The following is a 12,924-nucleotide window of genomic DNA, read 5'->3' as shown; positions in this document are numbered from 1 at the left end:
AGCTTTTCAAAGAAAGGCTCGGGGGCCACATCTGGCCCGCCCACAGTGACTGACCAGCCCACACCATGAAGTCAAAAATTAAATGTAAAATATGCGGCACTTTTATTTCTAAAAGTGTGCATTTGCACACGTGTTGATGGTAGTACAAGGAAGGTAGCCATGTTTACATTTATAGCAATCTATTGAAACAAAAAATACACTTTTTTTCTAAATACATGAAAAAATAATGTAGACAAAGCTGCATGTTGGCTTGGCCCTTGGCAAGCGTTCCATTTTTCCATGCGACCCCGTTGCAAAATTAATTGCCATCACTTCTTTACGGGAACTTGTGGCTCTTTTGTACACAGTACATGAAAATAATAAGATAACATATGACCGTGCTGTATGCATTTTTTTGTTGTTGATATTGTGGTGCGATCGTGTGGTCCATTTCTCAAGTATGAGCGTTGTCATATTTCAGAGTGGTGAAAGTGCAGAAGACAAAGATGGACCAATGACTTCAACTTCAAGAAGACTGAAGATGTTACATGATTTGGTTCAAGCCAAAAAAGGACATCAGAGTGCTTCTGGGAAAGGAACGAACCGGCCTAGTAATAGGAGTGAGTATCATGGTAAAATTTGCTTGCAGGTGCAGTATTATACTGTGATGTCGTTATTTTGCTGCCACTTTTATCAAGAAATCAAAGGAAATAAAGGAACCCCTTGATCTCTTCAGTTTTCATTGAGGCATGTTGATTGCAATTTTAAATTGGAAAATTAACCGTCGCAAACATAGGCAAGAAGATTTGAGTACAGCTGACGGTTTGGTATTGTTCAGTGAAAAGGAGCATATGGCACCAATGGACCCTAGTGACATAAATTTTTTGCTTGTCATCTGTTTTTAAACAAAAAGTCCCTTGCTAACTGGCAAACTTAGTATTGACTTTACCGAGTGATGTATTTTGATATAGTCATTTAGTAAAAGAACAAAAATCACAGGTCTGTAACATTTGCACAGCATAGTATGTTCCTAATCTTTGGTGTTATACAAACAAAATCTGTACTCATTGCCAGATAATTCATCGGACATGTTAAGTAACAACAACTCAGTGTTCACCTGCATCGGTCTGGGCAAAAGAACGGAAAAGTCTTCCCAAAGCGATCAGCAGCAGCAACAAGAAGTAAAAAACCTCCACGTGGATTTAAAGACAGAAGTTGTTCAGAACACCATTGACTGTTCTCAGCCTCGTTTGCCCTTTTATCACACTTGCCACCAACCTGGACATAAGATGGGGGTCTGCGAAGGCAACTTGGTGCTTCCTCAGGCAACCGAATGGGATCGCTTTGAGAGTCTCATTCAGGAACTGGACAGAAAAGAATCTGATCTTCCTCCAACCACGTTTGCAGCATCCACCAAAGATATCCAATCCACAGAAGACCAAGTAAGATTTCAGGCTATTCTGTGTCAATTATATTGGATTCCGCTTGACTGGCATTACACCCCCGGAATATAACCAGAAATATAAGCAATAGTTAAAATGCACATACGGTACAGTATATGCTGCAGGCAAAATAAACTCTCCTCCAATGTGACTAGTACAGGCTATAAACAGGCTATGAGGATGTTTATCAGTAATATATTAGGATAACAATACCGGATGATAACTAGTATACACTGCAGTTTACTGGTGACCGGTCCAAGTCACCTGGGACCAAATGCCGTCATGTCTTCCGTTACTCCACTACATCAAGCTTCTTTTAGGTTTTCCCTCGCGACATCCTCATGAATCTTCTACCAATTCATTCACTATCTTTCCACTAAATGTGTCAGAACAATCTCAGTTTGGTCTGTCCAGCGATTTCTCCAAAATGAAATCTAATCTTGGGCTGTCCCTCTGACGAGCCAATTTCTAATCCTATCTGACTTGGTCACTCCAAAAGAGAACCTCGACATTTTCATCTCCACCCTCTGCAGCTATGCCTCCTGTCGTCTCTTCAGCGCAGCCGTCGTACATCACGGCTGACCCCATGACTGTCTTATAAATGTTTGCCTTCTATCCTCCACCTCCCCCCTGCTTGAATCTGTTTCTTCCTCCTTGGCACAAACCCGAATGATCTGTACTGTTGATCATTACTCTTCAAAGTCCTCCACCCGTGCTATCTTTTCTCCCTGTAGCCTGCACTTCCCCATCCGCCCCTGCTCATCTTCATTCCTCTCCTTCGCAGTGCATGCCTCCAACTTTCGAACTGTACCTCGACCTGCTCTCTGCTTTGATCATTACTCTTCAAAGTCCTCCACCCGTGCTATATCTTCTCCCTGTAGCCTGCACTTCCCCATCCGCCCCTCTCATTCAAACACATATATTCTTCCTTACTTCTGTTTATCTTCATTCCTCTCCTACGCAGTGCATGCCTTCAACTTTCGAACTGTTGCTTCACCTCCTCTCTGCTCTCAATTCAGAACACAATGTCATCTGCGAACATCAAAGTCCATGGGGATTCCGGTCTATAATCCAACCTATCCCCGTCAGCCTGTCCATGACCGTTGCCAACAGGAAGATGTTCAGAGCTGCTCGATTCCCATATCCACCTAAAAGCCCCTCTGTCCCACCACAACCACACCTCATCTCACACACCACCAGCCTATGCTGTCTGGCTAAATTCTCACCTACCACAACCTTATAGTCACTCATCTCAGTCAAATCATCTGTAAAGGATGGAGTCTACAGATGTGCTTCTACCTTCGCTCTTGTAGGGCACCTTCTGGAAGTTGAGTGTCCTACAGCCCTTTCCATCCTTTTGGCAAAGTCGAGAACCATCTGTCTCTCTATCTTGAATACAAAACCTGCCCATCAATTCTTCATCAGCCCCCGTTGCCATTGCCAACCTCTCTGCGAGGGATGCTCTGAACTACTTTGGCTCGCCCTTCTTCTTGGTCACATGCAACCTGTGGTGTGAAACAATGAATAAACATAACACCTTCAAGTTCAAGCTTTAGCCTCGTCACTTGATCTGAGAGTCTTTTGCCTTCGTATGTACACCAGGGTAAAATAATTTGAACTGAGCTCCAAATCTTTTAGCTTTACTGCTTTTCCACCTGCTCGCTTGGACACTCAATCTATTGGTGTATAAAGTACACATTTTTCCAAATGATCAATTCAAGCAATTATCTAGCTTCTCCTGTCATCATCCCAACATATCATTTGAGTCCTTGCTTTCAGTTTTAGGCTCTGTGCTTTCCCCTTCTCATTCTACCGAAGGCTATGCTCCTTTCTTCTCATTCATTTTTGACCTCTTATCCGCGGAATTTTCACAGGCGCCCTGTCGTTTATCTGCAGCAATGGCCATAATTGCTGTTTACCAGAGCGCAACTGATGTACGAAATGAAATGATGAGCACTCAATAATTGTTTTGCTAAATTTTACGCCAGATGTCCAGCCTGACGCAACCCTCAGCTTGGAATCAGCCTCTGATCTTATACCCACATAGGGCTGTATTCCACATTTTGTAACAAATCACATTTTCATCAATGTTGTATGGTGTATACATTTTTGCATATTTTTTGCGGGGGGTCAAAAATCGGAAGGCACAATAAATTAACTGATCACTTCAGGAACCTAATTTGGTCCCCATTTGTTGGTGATACTAACCGCCATAGTTTGGCCCTGAAGGGTTTGATTATGTGGTTCATTTGGTATGGCACGAGCTTATTTGAAGCCTGGGGGTGCAGCCCAGAAACTGTTTGCTTGAAGAGTACAATGACGTGTACTGTTTATATGAGACAATGAGGTGTCAGGTCACTCATAGTCAGCATTAGCAAATGAGCCAAAGGCCAAGAGAAACAGATGATCACTAAGCCGTAGTAAAAGACCATTGAACTGAAATGAATGGTCTGTCAGTAGGCAGAGGCCAGAGCTTTATGAAATGCTTGTATAAATTGTACTTGATGAATTTAAAGTCCGAATGCGGTGTGATTTGCGAAAAGAGAAACACATTAGTAATCATCGGCGCTATCATCAATACTAGTACAGTCTGTTTGAGCTAAAGTAATCCTCCTAATCTAAGAACTGTATGGCTTTTGGAGACTGACCTAGTTTTGGAACAGAAAAAAAACAAACACTAACTGTTTATGGTGTAGCTTCACTAAGAGAATACATCTTTTAGGCAGCTGTTGCCCATCTGTCATCATATCACATACCATTTAATCTCTCATTTACCCTACAGTTGACCATATTTGGAAAATTGGCCACGCCCACGGAGCCGCCGCCCTTTATGAAAACACAACACAACGCAAGCCCTTTGGTAAAAGTTTACCAATCTTGACACTGTGCATTGTGACGAGCTCTCCTTTACCATGTGCTTTGTGTTTAATGTTGCCACAGAGTGGGTCCAAACTAAGCCAGAGGCAGACTGCGGACTCACCACGGCCTGACATGCGGCCCATTGAAACCACAGCAGAGAAAAAAATTACAACTGCCATCGTAAGTCCACCACACTTGCTGTGTTGGAGGACATTGTCGAGCTTGTGTAATCATCTATATGTTGTCAATTTTCATAAATGTTTTTGGTCCACATTCAATGTGACGGAGTATAAGTGCCACTCTGATTAAAAATAATACCACAACAATAAATGGATAGAATTCAAATAAAGTCAAAATTAGGAAAAAAAAAATAGGTTGACATTTTCCATAAAACAATGCAGGTGACATACATTTCCCAAGTACCGTATTTTCCGCACTATAAGGCGCTCCGGAGTATAAGGCGCACTTTCAAGGAATAGCCTATTTTAAAACTATATAAAACTAAATATAGGGTGCACTGCATGATAAGGCGCATGCAATAGAAGCTGCGATAGTGGCTGTGGTTGCGTTATGCATCAACTAGATGGAGCTGTGCTAAAGGGAATACAATACAATACAAGACAGCTTGATTAATATCGGGCCTTCACAACCGCTGCAGCTGGAACAAAGCGCTTTAGAACATTTAAAATACTACGTCCAATGAATCAGAATATTGATCTTTAAGTAACTCCCTCAGGATGTAGCATGAAGCATGACATGAAGTCCATAAAAATACAGGATTTATTCCTTGACATAAATCAACATGCTCCGTTTCATAATGTCTGCACAAAGCTCAGAAAGTTGTTGTCTGATTGAGTGCGTGTTGGCGAACGCACATGTCAATTAGTGTCGGGCAGAACCCTTTTACATTACAATTGGTTCCTGCTAATAATCACCACTAGATGGCATAGTAACACTAACAGGGAAACAACTCAATGGGGAATATAAAGAGACAGGAACAGCATATATAAGGCGCATCGAATTATAAAGCGCACTGTCGGCTTTTGAAAAAAATCGAATGCTTTTAGGTGCACCTTATAGTGTGAAAAATACAGGAAAAATAATAGCTCCCGAGTGCACACCTCTGAGGTCTCAGCGATATAAAACAAGTCAACTCTTGCAGAGATTGAGTGCTCCCTATGAGAATTCTAATACAGTAGCTTTGTGTAATGACTCAGCTATATGACAGGCTCATTTTATCTTGACGCCACCAGTGGAGAAACACAAAACAAATACTTGAGAAGACATAATAAAAATTGTGTTTCCATTCATTGCAGTGTGTTGACACCCAAAAACCAGAAGCTAAGAAGAGGGAGTCTGGTGTCATGAGGATACTGACCGAAGGACGCAAGCTCTCCAGTAATTCAATGGAAAGCCTCTATAGCAGACAAAGTTCCTCAAGTAAGAACCCTAATCATAACCCAATCAAAAAAATTGACATGAAAAAAGTGTGTGTGGGGGGAGTAAATGAGATAATCGTCTGTTTTCTACACGGTTGGGGTCAGTGGTGAGCTGCAGCCTATTTCAGCTATTTTGAGTGGCGGGGCACATTGACATTCCTTTGTTCAACGTATTCATTTTAAAACAATATCTTGTTATTTGTTAAATTTTTATTCAGAAAATTCCACCAGCAGATGTTGATCTGGTACATTTAAATTTTGTGGAAGCAATTATGTAACTATATGGGAACTATGGAAAATGTATTTAAATGACGAGCACACTGTATTATAGACTATGTAAATATACAGTCAATCAGAATGAATTAATGATCCAAAAACAGCCCAAACTCCAAATAACATGGAAAAAAAATCGAATCCACATGGTGAATCCAATGTAAACAAAACACAGATTGTCACATCGAGAATAAAATTGGGGTCCTAATTTGTAACTTTAACCCTTTCATGCACAAATAATGATAACCTGTAACCTGATAAGATGTCCACTGTCGTAACAGTTGTCCTTGAAAGGGTTAACATAATAAATTTAAAAAAATTAAATAAATAAAGCCTAATTCCGACCTTAATTTTTATTTCATTTCCATCGACTTTATTCTCAGACTAGTATATATCTTTTTTTATTCGAACCCCATTAAAAATACTTATAACATTTGTTAGAACTATTCATGATGTCCAATTTGGAGTGGAGTAAAAAACAAACAAACAAAAAAAAAACGCTCTAATAATTCCATTGTTTTGTCTTGGGTTTTGCCAGGTGGAGTTACCAGTGACTGTTCCAGTAACAGAGACAGTCTGAGGCTGGAGGATGAATCCTTTTGCCCAAGACTCTTCTGTGGTCGAGCGCGAGTACATACAGAGTTCATGCCAAGTCCATATGACACAGAATCCCTCAAACTCAAGGTATTCAATTCTGGGAAACTGCGATACATTTACCGATATAAAGAAATATCCGACAATTGTGCTTTAATGAAACCAGCAGAACTTGTGTGCAATAATATTGTCAGATTCTGGCCAAACCGAATAATGTTTTAGGATTCCAAAAATGCAGGCTCAGACAAAGTCCGATTGCAAAAAATATTTACCGGTATTTAAGAAAATCGCACAGCCAGGCTTGATGGGGAAACATGGCACAGGTGCACGTGCTGAAGGGAAATAAATGTCACTCCAGCTGCAGCTTGAACACAATCAAGACAGAACATGGCAAACATTGTGAAATGTGTCAAACCTCCTCGCGGGCCGGAACCGCCCCCGAGGGGGTTTGATCAGGCCCGCAGGATAATTTAAATGTGAAAAAAAATGCACAGAAGACACGGATTTAATATTTTTAATAAAATTCAATTCATGGATTATCCGATAGGGGGCACACTGTTTTCTCCTTAATTTGTAAAGTGTAGGCAGGGATTAAATTTAGATTTTTTCTGCACATATATAAATGGTTTAAACAAATCCTTTCTTTATAAATCTCGTTTAATCTTAAAATGCATGACTATATTTTTCAAAAGTTTTACGCCGGATGCCATTCCTGACGCAACCCTCCCCATTTCTCCGGGCTTGGGACCGGCACTGGGGAACAGTGCACCCCCAGGGGAGGGCACTGCCCCCCAGCGGCTGGGTTAAAGTGTAGGCAGGGATTAAATTTAGATTTTTTTCTGCACACAGTATGGTATCATTTTAATCGTCCGGCCCACTTGACGGTTAACGAGGCCGTATGCGGCCCACAGTGTGTGTTCTGGAATCCTCACGAGATTTTTCTGCACATATATAAATGGTTTAAACAAATCCTTTCTTTATAAATCTCGTTTAATCTTAAAATGCATGACTATATTTTTCCATACCAATTACTTGTTAAAGTTTTGCGCCTTTGTACAATCAGTGGGACTACTTCACTATACCAAAACAGAGGAAAGACATATTTTGGTTATTGATAGCAGAGTATGGTGTCATTTTAATCGTCCGGCCCACTTGACCTTTAATGAGGCCGTATGCGGCCCACAGTGTGTGTTCTGGAATCCTCATGAGGCGAGGTTATGATGTCACTCGTGATCACACAACAAAATGTCTTATTCAGGTCGGCGACGTGATTGACATCATCCACAAGCGCCCGATGGGAATATGGACTGGGATGTTGAACAACAAAATCGGCAACTTTAAATTCATCTATGTGGATGAGTTAACAGAGGCGGCTCCCGAGACACACGAGGAAGGCCGCTCCTGAGACACACGAGGAAGTGCAAAACCACAGAGCGCCCCAAAAATGCACCTCGACTATCCACGAAGTGTTGAGGCGTCTCAGTTTAGAGGTGTTCTTTACAATACACAAAACATCAGCATTTTTTGTCACAGTATTTTTTTTTGATGACCAGAGCTTCTTCAATTGCATTACCAGGAATATTCAAGCTCTCTGCAGCAGAACGGTTACCAAACAGTAGATGACTTGATGAGGCTGAGGGAGCATCACCTGACAAAACTACAAGTGACGGATCCGGAGCACAGGCGTCGTCTGCTCGCTGCGGTCGAGTCCTTGCAAGAACTGAGCTGTGAGTTTTGGGGAAACTCATTTAAGGTCAGGCGTGGAACTGCATACATTTCGTGTCTTCATGATTTGATATAGAAAGATGAATCCAAATGTGAAAAGGACAAAAGGAATAGGATCCTGCCTGAATGGGTTGTCACTTATATATCAACTACTCTACCACTGAGCCATCATGCCCCGCATCTTTGCACTCACATTCACACCAAAGCGGATCACCAGGAGCTTGGTTTTGAACCCACGATCTCTGCGTCAGATGTGCTAACCGGTTATGCACCGTTAGCACCAATTCAACATTTATAAAACTGAATGACAAATGAATCAATTGGCGGGGTATTGGGTATGGCAGCCCCCAAGGTCTCGGTACTCGCCCATCTGTATTAATGAGGACAGAGTGTCTAAAAAGGACAGAAAGACAGACAAGCTACATGACATCTTAACAGAAGCTGAAAAAAAAAAGACTCTCATCCATGCAACTTTGTGATAATATGCAACGTGTGCCATTCTCTTCATCACAGCTACTTGTGACTTGGAGAAGGAGCCCAAGCAAGAGGTCGGGACCCCTACCGAAAACATGAAAAGAGACATGAGAGACTCAGGCTGCCACATGCCATCTGACAGCACCGACATCAGTGGAGAGGACGCAGACCTTCATTTTCCTTGAAATGATATGCTGCTTTTTTGGCATGGAGTGGCCCAAATCAAATGTTTATATTGACTTGGATGAACCTCATTTTAAACACCGACATGCTCACGTTGAGCTTTGACTTTTAGCCTCAACAAATGTAAGATTTATATTTACAGAAATAAAATATTTATGTCCTGTATGTGGAAATGGTGTGTGTGTGTGTGTGTGTGTGTGTGTGTGTGTGTGTGTTTATATATACATGAATTAAAAGTACAGTCAAAGATATTGAATCCACTTGCATCTCATGAATAAAGTCATTTTTTGGTTTGATGGTTTGGGAAAGTGCAGTGTTATATATGTACATTGAAGCTATTATATTTTTGCCTCATGTCTGTTATAAATTATACTATACACCTTTATTGAGAGTCTTTACGCTAAAACCAGTCTTCATGTTAGTTGTATTTAAATAGTTTTTTTTTAACTACCATTACCGTAATGGCTTAAAAAGTAAAGTCTGCACACCTTCCATATAATCATTTTTATTAATGAGTCTGTAGCCTAATGTGGCATAAGAGGTGAAAATGCAATCTTTCATTCTTATCATAAGAATGAGAAAAAATCCTTCATATTTGATTCATTTATCAATTTCAAGGCATCCACGTGAAAGATGTCACTACTCAATGTCTCCAAAACATCGCGATATGGCAAAAAAGAGGCAGCAGTATCAATACTGACACTTTAGAGACTCTCAAAGCCCTGCATTGTTTACCTTCAATATTTCGTATATTTCTTAATAGCCCGATCACAAGCACAATGGATGACAACAAAATCCTCCCACTAAAAAAATTCCTTTCACAAGGGAAACAATTTCAAAATGAGTCCTATTTACATCAACATATCATACACAACGACAAAGTCAACTTCCTATGCAGAAGATAATGAAAATGACCATCCATTCAGCCTTAAATATGCTTCTTTTTTTTTTAAGCCATTAAACACAATAGTTTTGCTCGCATGTACGTACACTGTCAACTTGGAAAAAAAAATCATTCCAAGAGGTTGCGTGCAATCTACTGGATGCATATTAGAGCCTTCATGTACTATAGGCCGTGTACAGTATTAGAAACCAGTTGTAGAAAAAAAAAAGTACTGTATCTAACATTCCATTTGTTCCGTGGGAAATGATGTTCTCGGGTCTCCGAGAGAGTATCTCGCATTGCCATTTTCGGGATTCAGCGACAACTCCTCAGTACTTCTTAGCCCATTGTGGAGTTCTGAAAGACAAGTATTAAAGCATAACATGAAACAACTGGACTACAGGAATGCAGGTAAAGTGTTACAATTTCACACATTAATCCTTTGATGCACCTTGTAACTGTATGACATGATAAGCTGTCCACTGTAGTAACCGCTGTCCCTGAAAGGCTTCATCAAGAAACCCTTTTCTGTTTTTAAATTTTACAGGTGAAGATTTATTGATTACAAGACTATATGAGGAATCAAAACGATCATTTTGGTTAAAGAGCTTCCGCTGGTAGAAACCATGATGCCAATAAAACATAGTCACTGGATAGCTATACTTATATATAAGCCATATTTCGACCAGTCAGGCCATAATTGTGAATGTAAACATCAAGGTCAATATTTAAGACTGAAATCCGTCAATACGTACATGACAAGACATGCCTGAATGACTTTCTGGTAAATTATTCTCAGTTTCTGTAAAATGCTATCATTTCCATGAACATTTTTTGATTGGCAATATTTTTGGTGTCTCGCGCTACCCTGACACAAACATTTTTTTTTTTCAAAAGGCCTTCTCTATTAAAAAAAAAAAAAGATTCTCAGAGGCTGAGTCACTATTCCGAGGAAATTGTTGTATCACTTAAAAACGTTATTTCCAGTTGCGAATGTGGTTGAAAGTGTCACCTGAAACAATGAGCTTCTCCTTCATGACGTTGACATCCCGATTAGAGCGATGCGGCACAGCGCTCAGCATGATCTGCTCGGGGTTACAACTCTGTATTCCGCTCATCCTCCACCTGTTCCGTGTTGAAATAACACATATTACAAGCGCGTCGCGGCCGTTAGCCGAGCTGTGACATTCCACGGAATCACGTGGCATTGTGTAAACCCGCCTAGAAATGTGCTGATGCGCGCACAATTTTGTTGTACAGGAAGGTAGAGTATATGCATAAACAGGAGGTCAAACTGTTTAGCAAAAGACAGAAAAAGAAATGGGCCCTGGGCTGTCGGGCAGAAAAAGCACACGGAAGGACAAACAAGGAGAAAAGAAACAAAGGCCAAGGCAGACGCAGTGGTTACCTGATCATATGATAGCTGACAGATGCCAGGGGGCAGCGGAGGAAGGTTGCATGCAGATCAGACACAGCACCAGACAAAATAAGGACATCAGAGGAGAAAGACAGACAGAAAGAGGACAGGGGGGAACGTTAGAGCGTAGAGGTGAAACATGAAAACATGGAGGATCCGGATAAAAGAAAGAAAGACAGCAGTGCGAATGAACAGTCAGTTTTGAAGCAGTGTCTCCTCAAGTGAAATAAAGGTCAGTGGAGTAAGAAACAATGTAGGAAGTTACACTAGACCAGTGGTTCTTAAACTTGTTTGAGGTATCGAACCCAACTGATTCATATGCACATTCACTGAACCCTTCATTAGTGAAAAACAAAAATATGACTTTTAACAAATTCAAGATATAAAAAAACACATTTATTAAAAACAGAAAAAAAGTACTGTATTGGCCCGAATATAAGACGGTGTTTTTTGCATTAATAGCGGTAAGATGGAAAAGAGAAGAAAATAACAGAAGAGATAACAGAAAATGGAGAAACGTAGTGACAATCTGGAGAAAAGTGGGTCGAAGATCGCCCAGGTTAACCGGCAGCTGAGGAGAAGTTATGATGTCATTTACATTTCAAAAACCAGAAGCCATTCATTTACGAATGTGATTGCACTTTAGTTTACATATTTAAATGTTCAAATATTAAGATTTGAATGAGGCAAAATAACATTTTTTTTCCTCTCAAATATATTGTTATAATCATTTGTTTCAGATGTACTGTAATTATTTTCTGTATAAACATTAATTTGGTGTTCAAAAAGTATTTTTTCAAACTTGAGTCTTGAAAAAGAGGGGGTCGTCTTATAATCAGGGCCGTCTTATATTCGGGCCAATACGGTAAATAACATTTCAACACATAAGGATACGTTTTTTTATTTTTTATTTTAGGACGTACTATCACAACAGTCACACGTTGACGATTGAGCGAACTAAATTTACCGCAGCACTGATTGGACAAGCAATGTCATGTGATCAACTGCAGCCAGTGATGGCCAAGCGGACGTGTCATAACTAAGTGACATGTTGAGTCGTTGAGTTGATGTGTCTTAACCTCCATGACAGAGGCTCCTTCGAACCCCTGAGACCGATTCACCGAACCTGTAGGGTTTGATCGAACCCAGGTTAAGAACCACTGCACTAGATTGAAAAAAAAAAATGAAAGTGAAGTCAGGCATTCCTTTTCAAAGTCAAGGCCGTTTGTATTAATAATGCTTTTCCATAATATATCTTTCCAGAATAAAATAGTCACTTCTATCCATAGTCATTTGATGCAGATGAAGGTGAGGTCAAAATAAATTTACATTTAAAAAAAAAAAACCAAAACATCTTGGCCTTCACCACATCACATCTTTTTTTTCGATATACTGTATTGTTTAACCCTTTCATGCACCGTGTAACCTGAACATGATAAGCTGTCCACTGTAGTCACCGCTGTCCCTGAAAGGCTTAATATTGATTTGTGTTTCTATTCAGCAACAAACTAACCTCCACTCCATCAAAATTTACAGTACTGCGCGAATGCATTAGGCCAGGGGTCCCCCAACCGCCGGTCCGCCGGGCATTTGGTACCGGGCCGCACAGAAAGAACTTGCCTTAATTCCGGTTTATTTATTTCGGAATCCGAAAGA

The 12,924-nt window shown here is 40.4% G+C and overlaps 2 protein-coding genes across 2 annotated transcripts in view; one reads left to right on the top strand and one right to left on the bottom strand.

Annotated features, from left to right (window-relative positions):
- The first annotated feature begins 452 nt into the window (after nucleotides 1-452).
- On the top strand, nucleotides 453-9,138 carry LOC109507952 (SAM domain-containing protein SAMSN-1-like). Its single transcript, XM_019857705.1, has 10 exons — nucleotides 453-599; nucleotides 1,054-1,421; nucleotides 4,204-4,281; nucleotides 4,362-4,460; nucleotides 5,597-5,720; nucleotides 6,531-6,676; nucleotides 7,845-7,945; nucleotides 7,977-8,076; nucleotides 8,163-8,313; nucleotides 8,825-9,138. Exons 1-10 carry the CDS (start codon nucleotides 494-496, stop codon nucleotides 8,968-8,970), a joined length of 1,419 nt encoding a protein of 472 aa, XP_019713264.1. The 5' UTR covers nucleotides 453-493; the 3' UTR covers nucleotides 8,971-9,138.
- A 319-nt stretch (nucleotides 9,139-9,457) lies between these two features.
- The window catches only part of LOC109507954 (glycerophosphodiester phosphodiesterase domain-containing protein 5-like), a gene marked incomplete at its 5' end in the record, with an annotated part of 11,320 nt that continues 7,853 nt past the window's right edge, over nucleotides 9,458-12,924 (bottom strand). The window contains 3 exons of the mRNA XM_019857706.1: nucleotides 9,458-10,208; nucleotides 10,864-10,976; nucleotides 11,260-11,274. Of these exons, the coding sequence (XP_019713265.1) occupies nucleotides 10,090-10,208; nucleotides 10,864-10,976; nucleotides 11,260-11,274 (247 nt within the window). The remainder of the gene's footprint in view (nucleotides 10,209-10,863; nucleotides 10,977-11,259; nucleotides 11,275-12,924) is intronic.

The sequence above is a fragment of the Hippocampus comes genome, unplaced genomic scaffold (assembly GCF_001891065.2).
Source record: "Hippocampus comes isolate QL1 unplaced genomic scaffold, H_comes_QL1_v1.1 scaffold248, whole genome shotgun sequence".
Lineage (NCBI taxonomy): Eukaryota > Metazoa > Chordata > Actinopteri > Syngnathiformes > Syngnathidae > Hippocampus > Hippocampus comes.
This window is presented reverse-complemented; position numbering and strand designations above follow the sequence as displayed.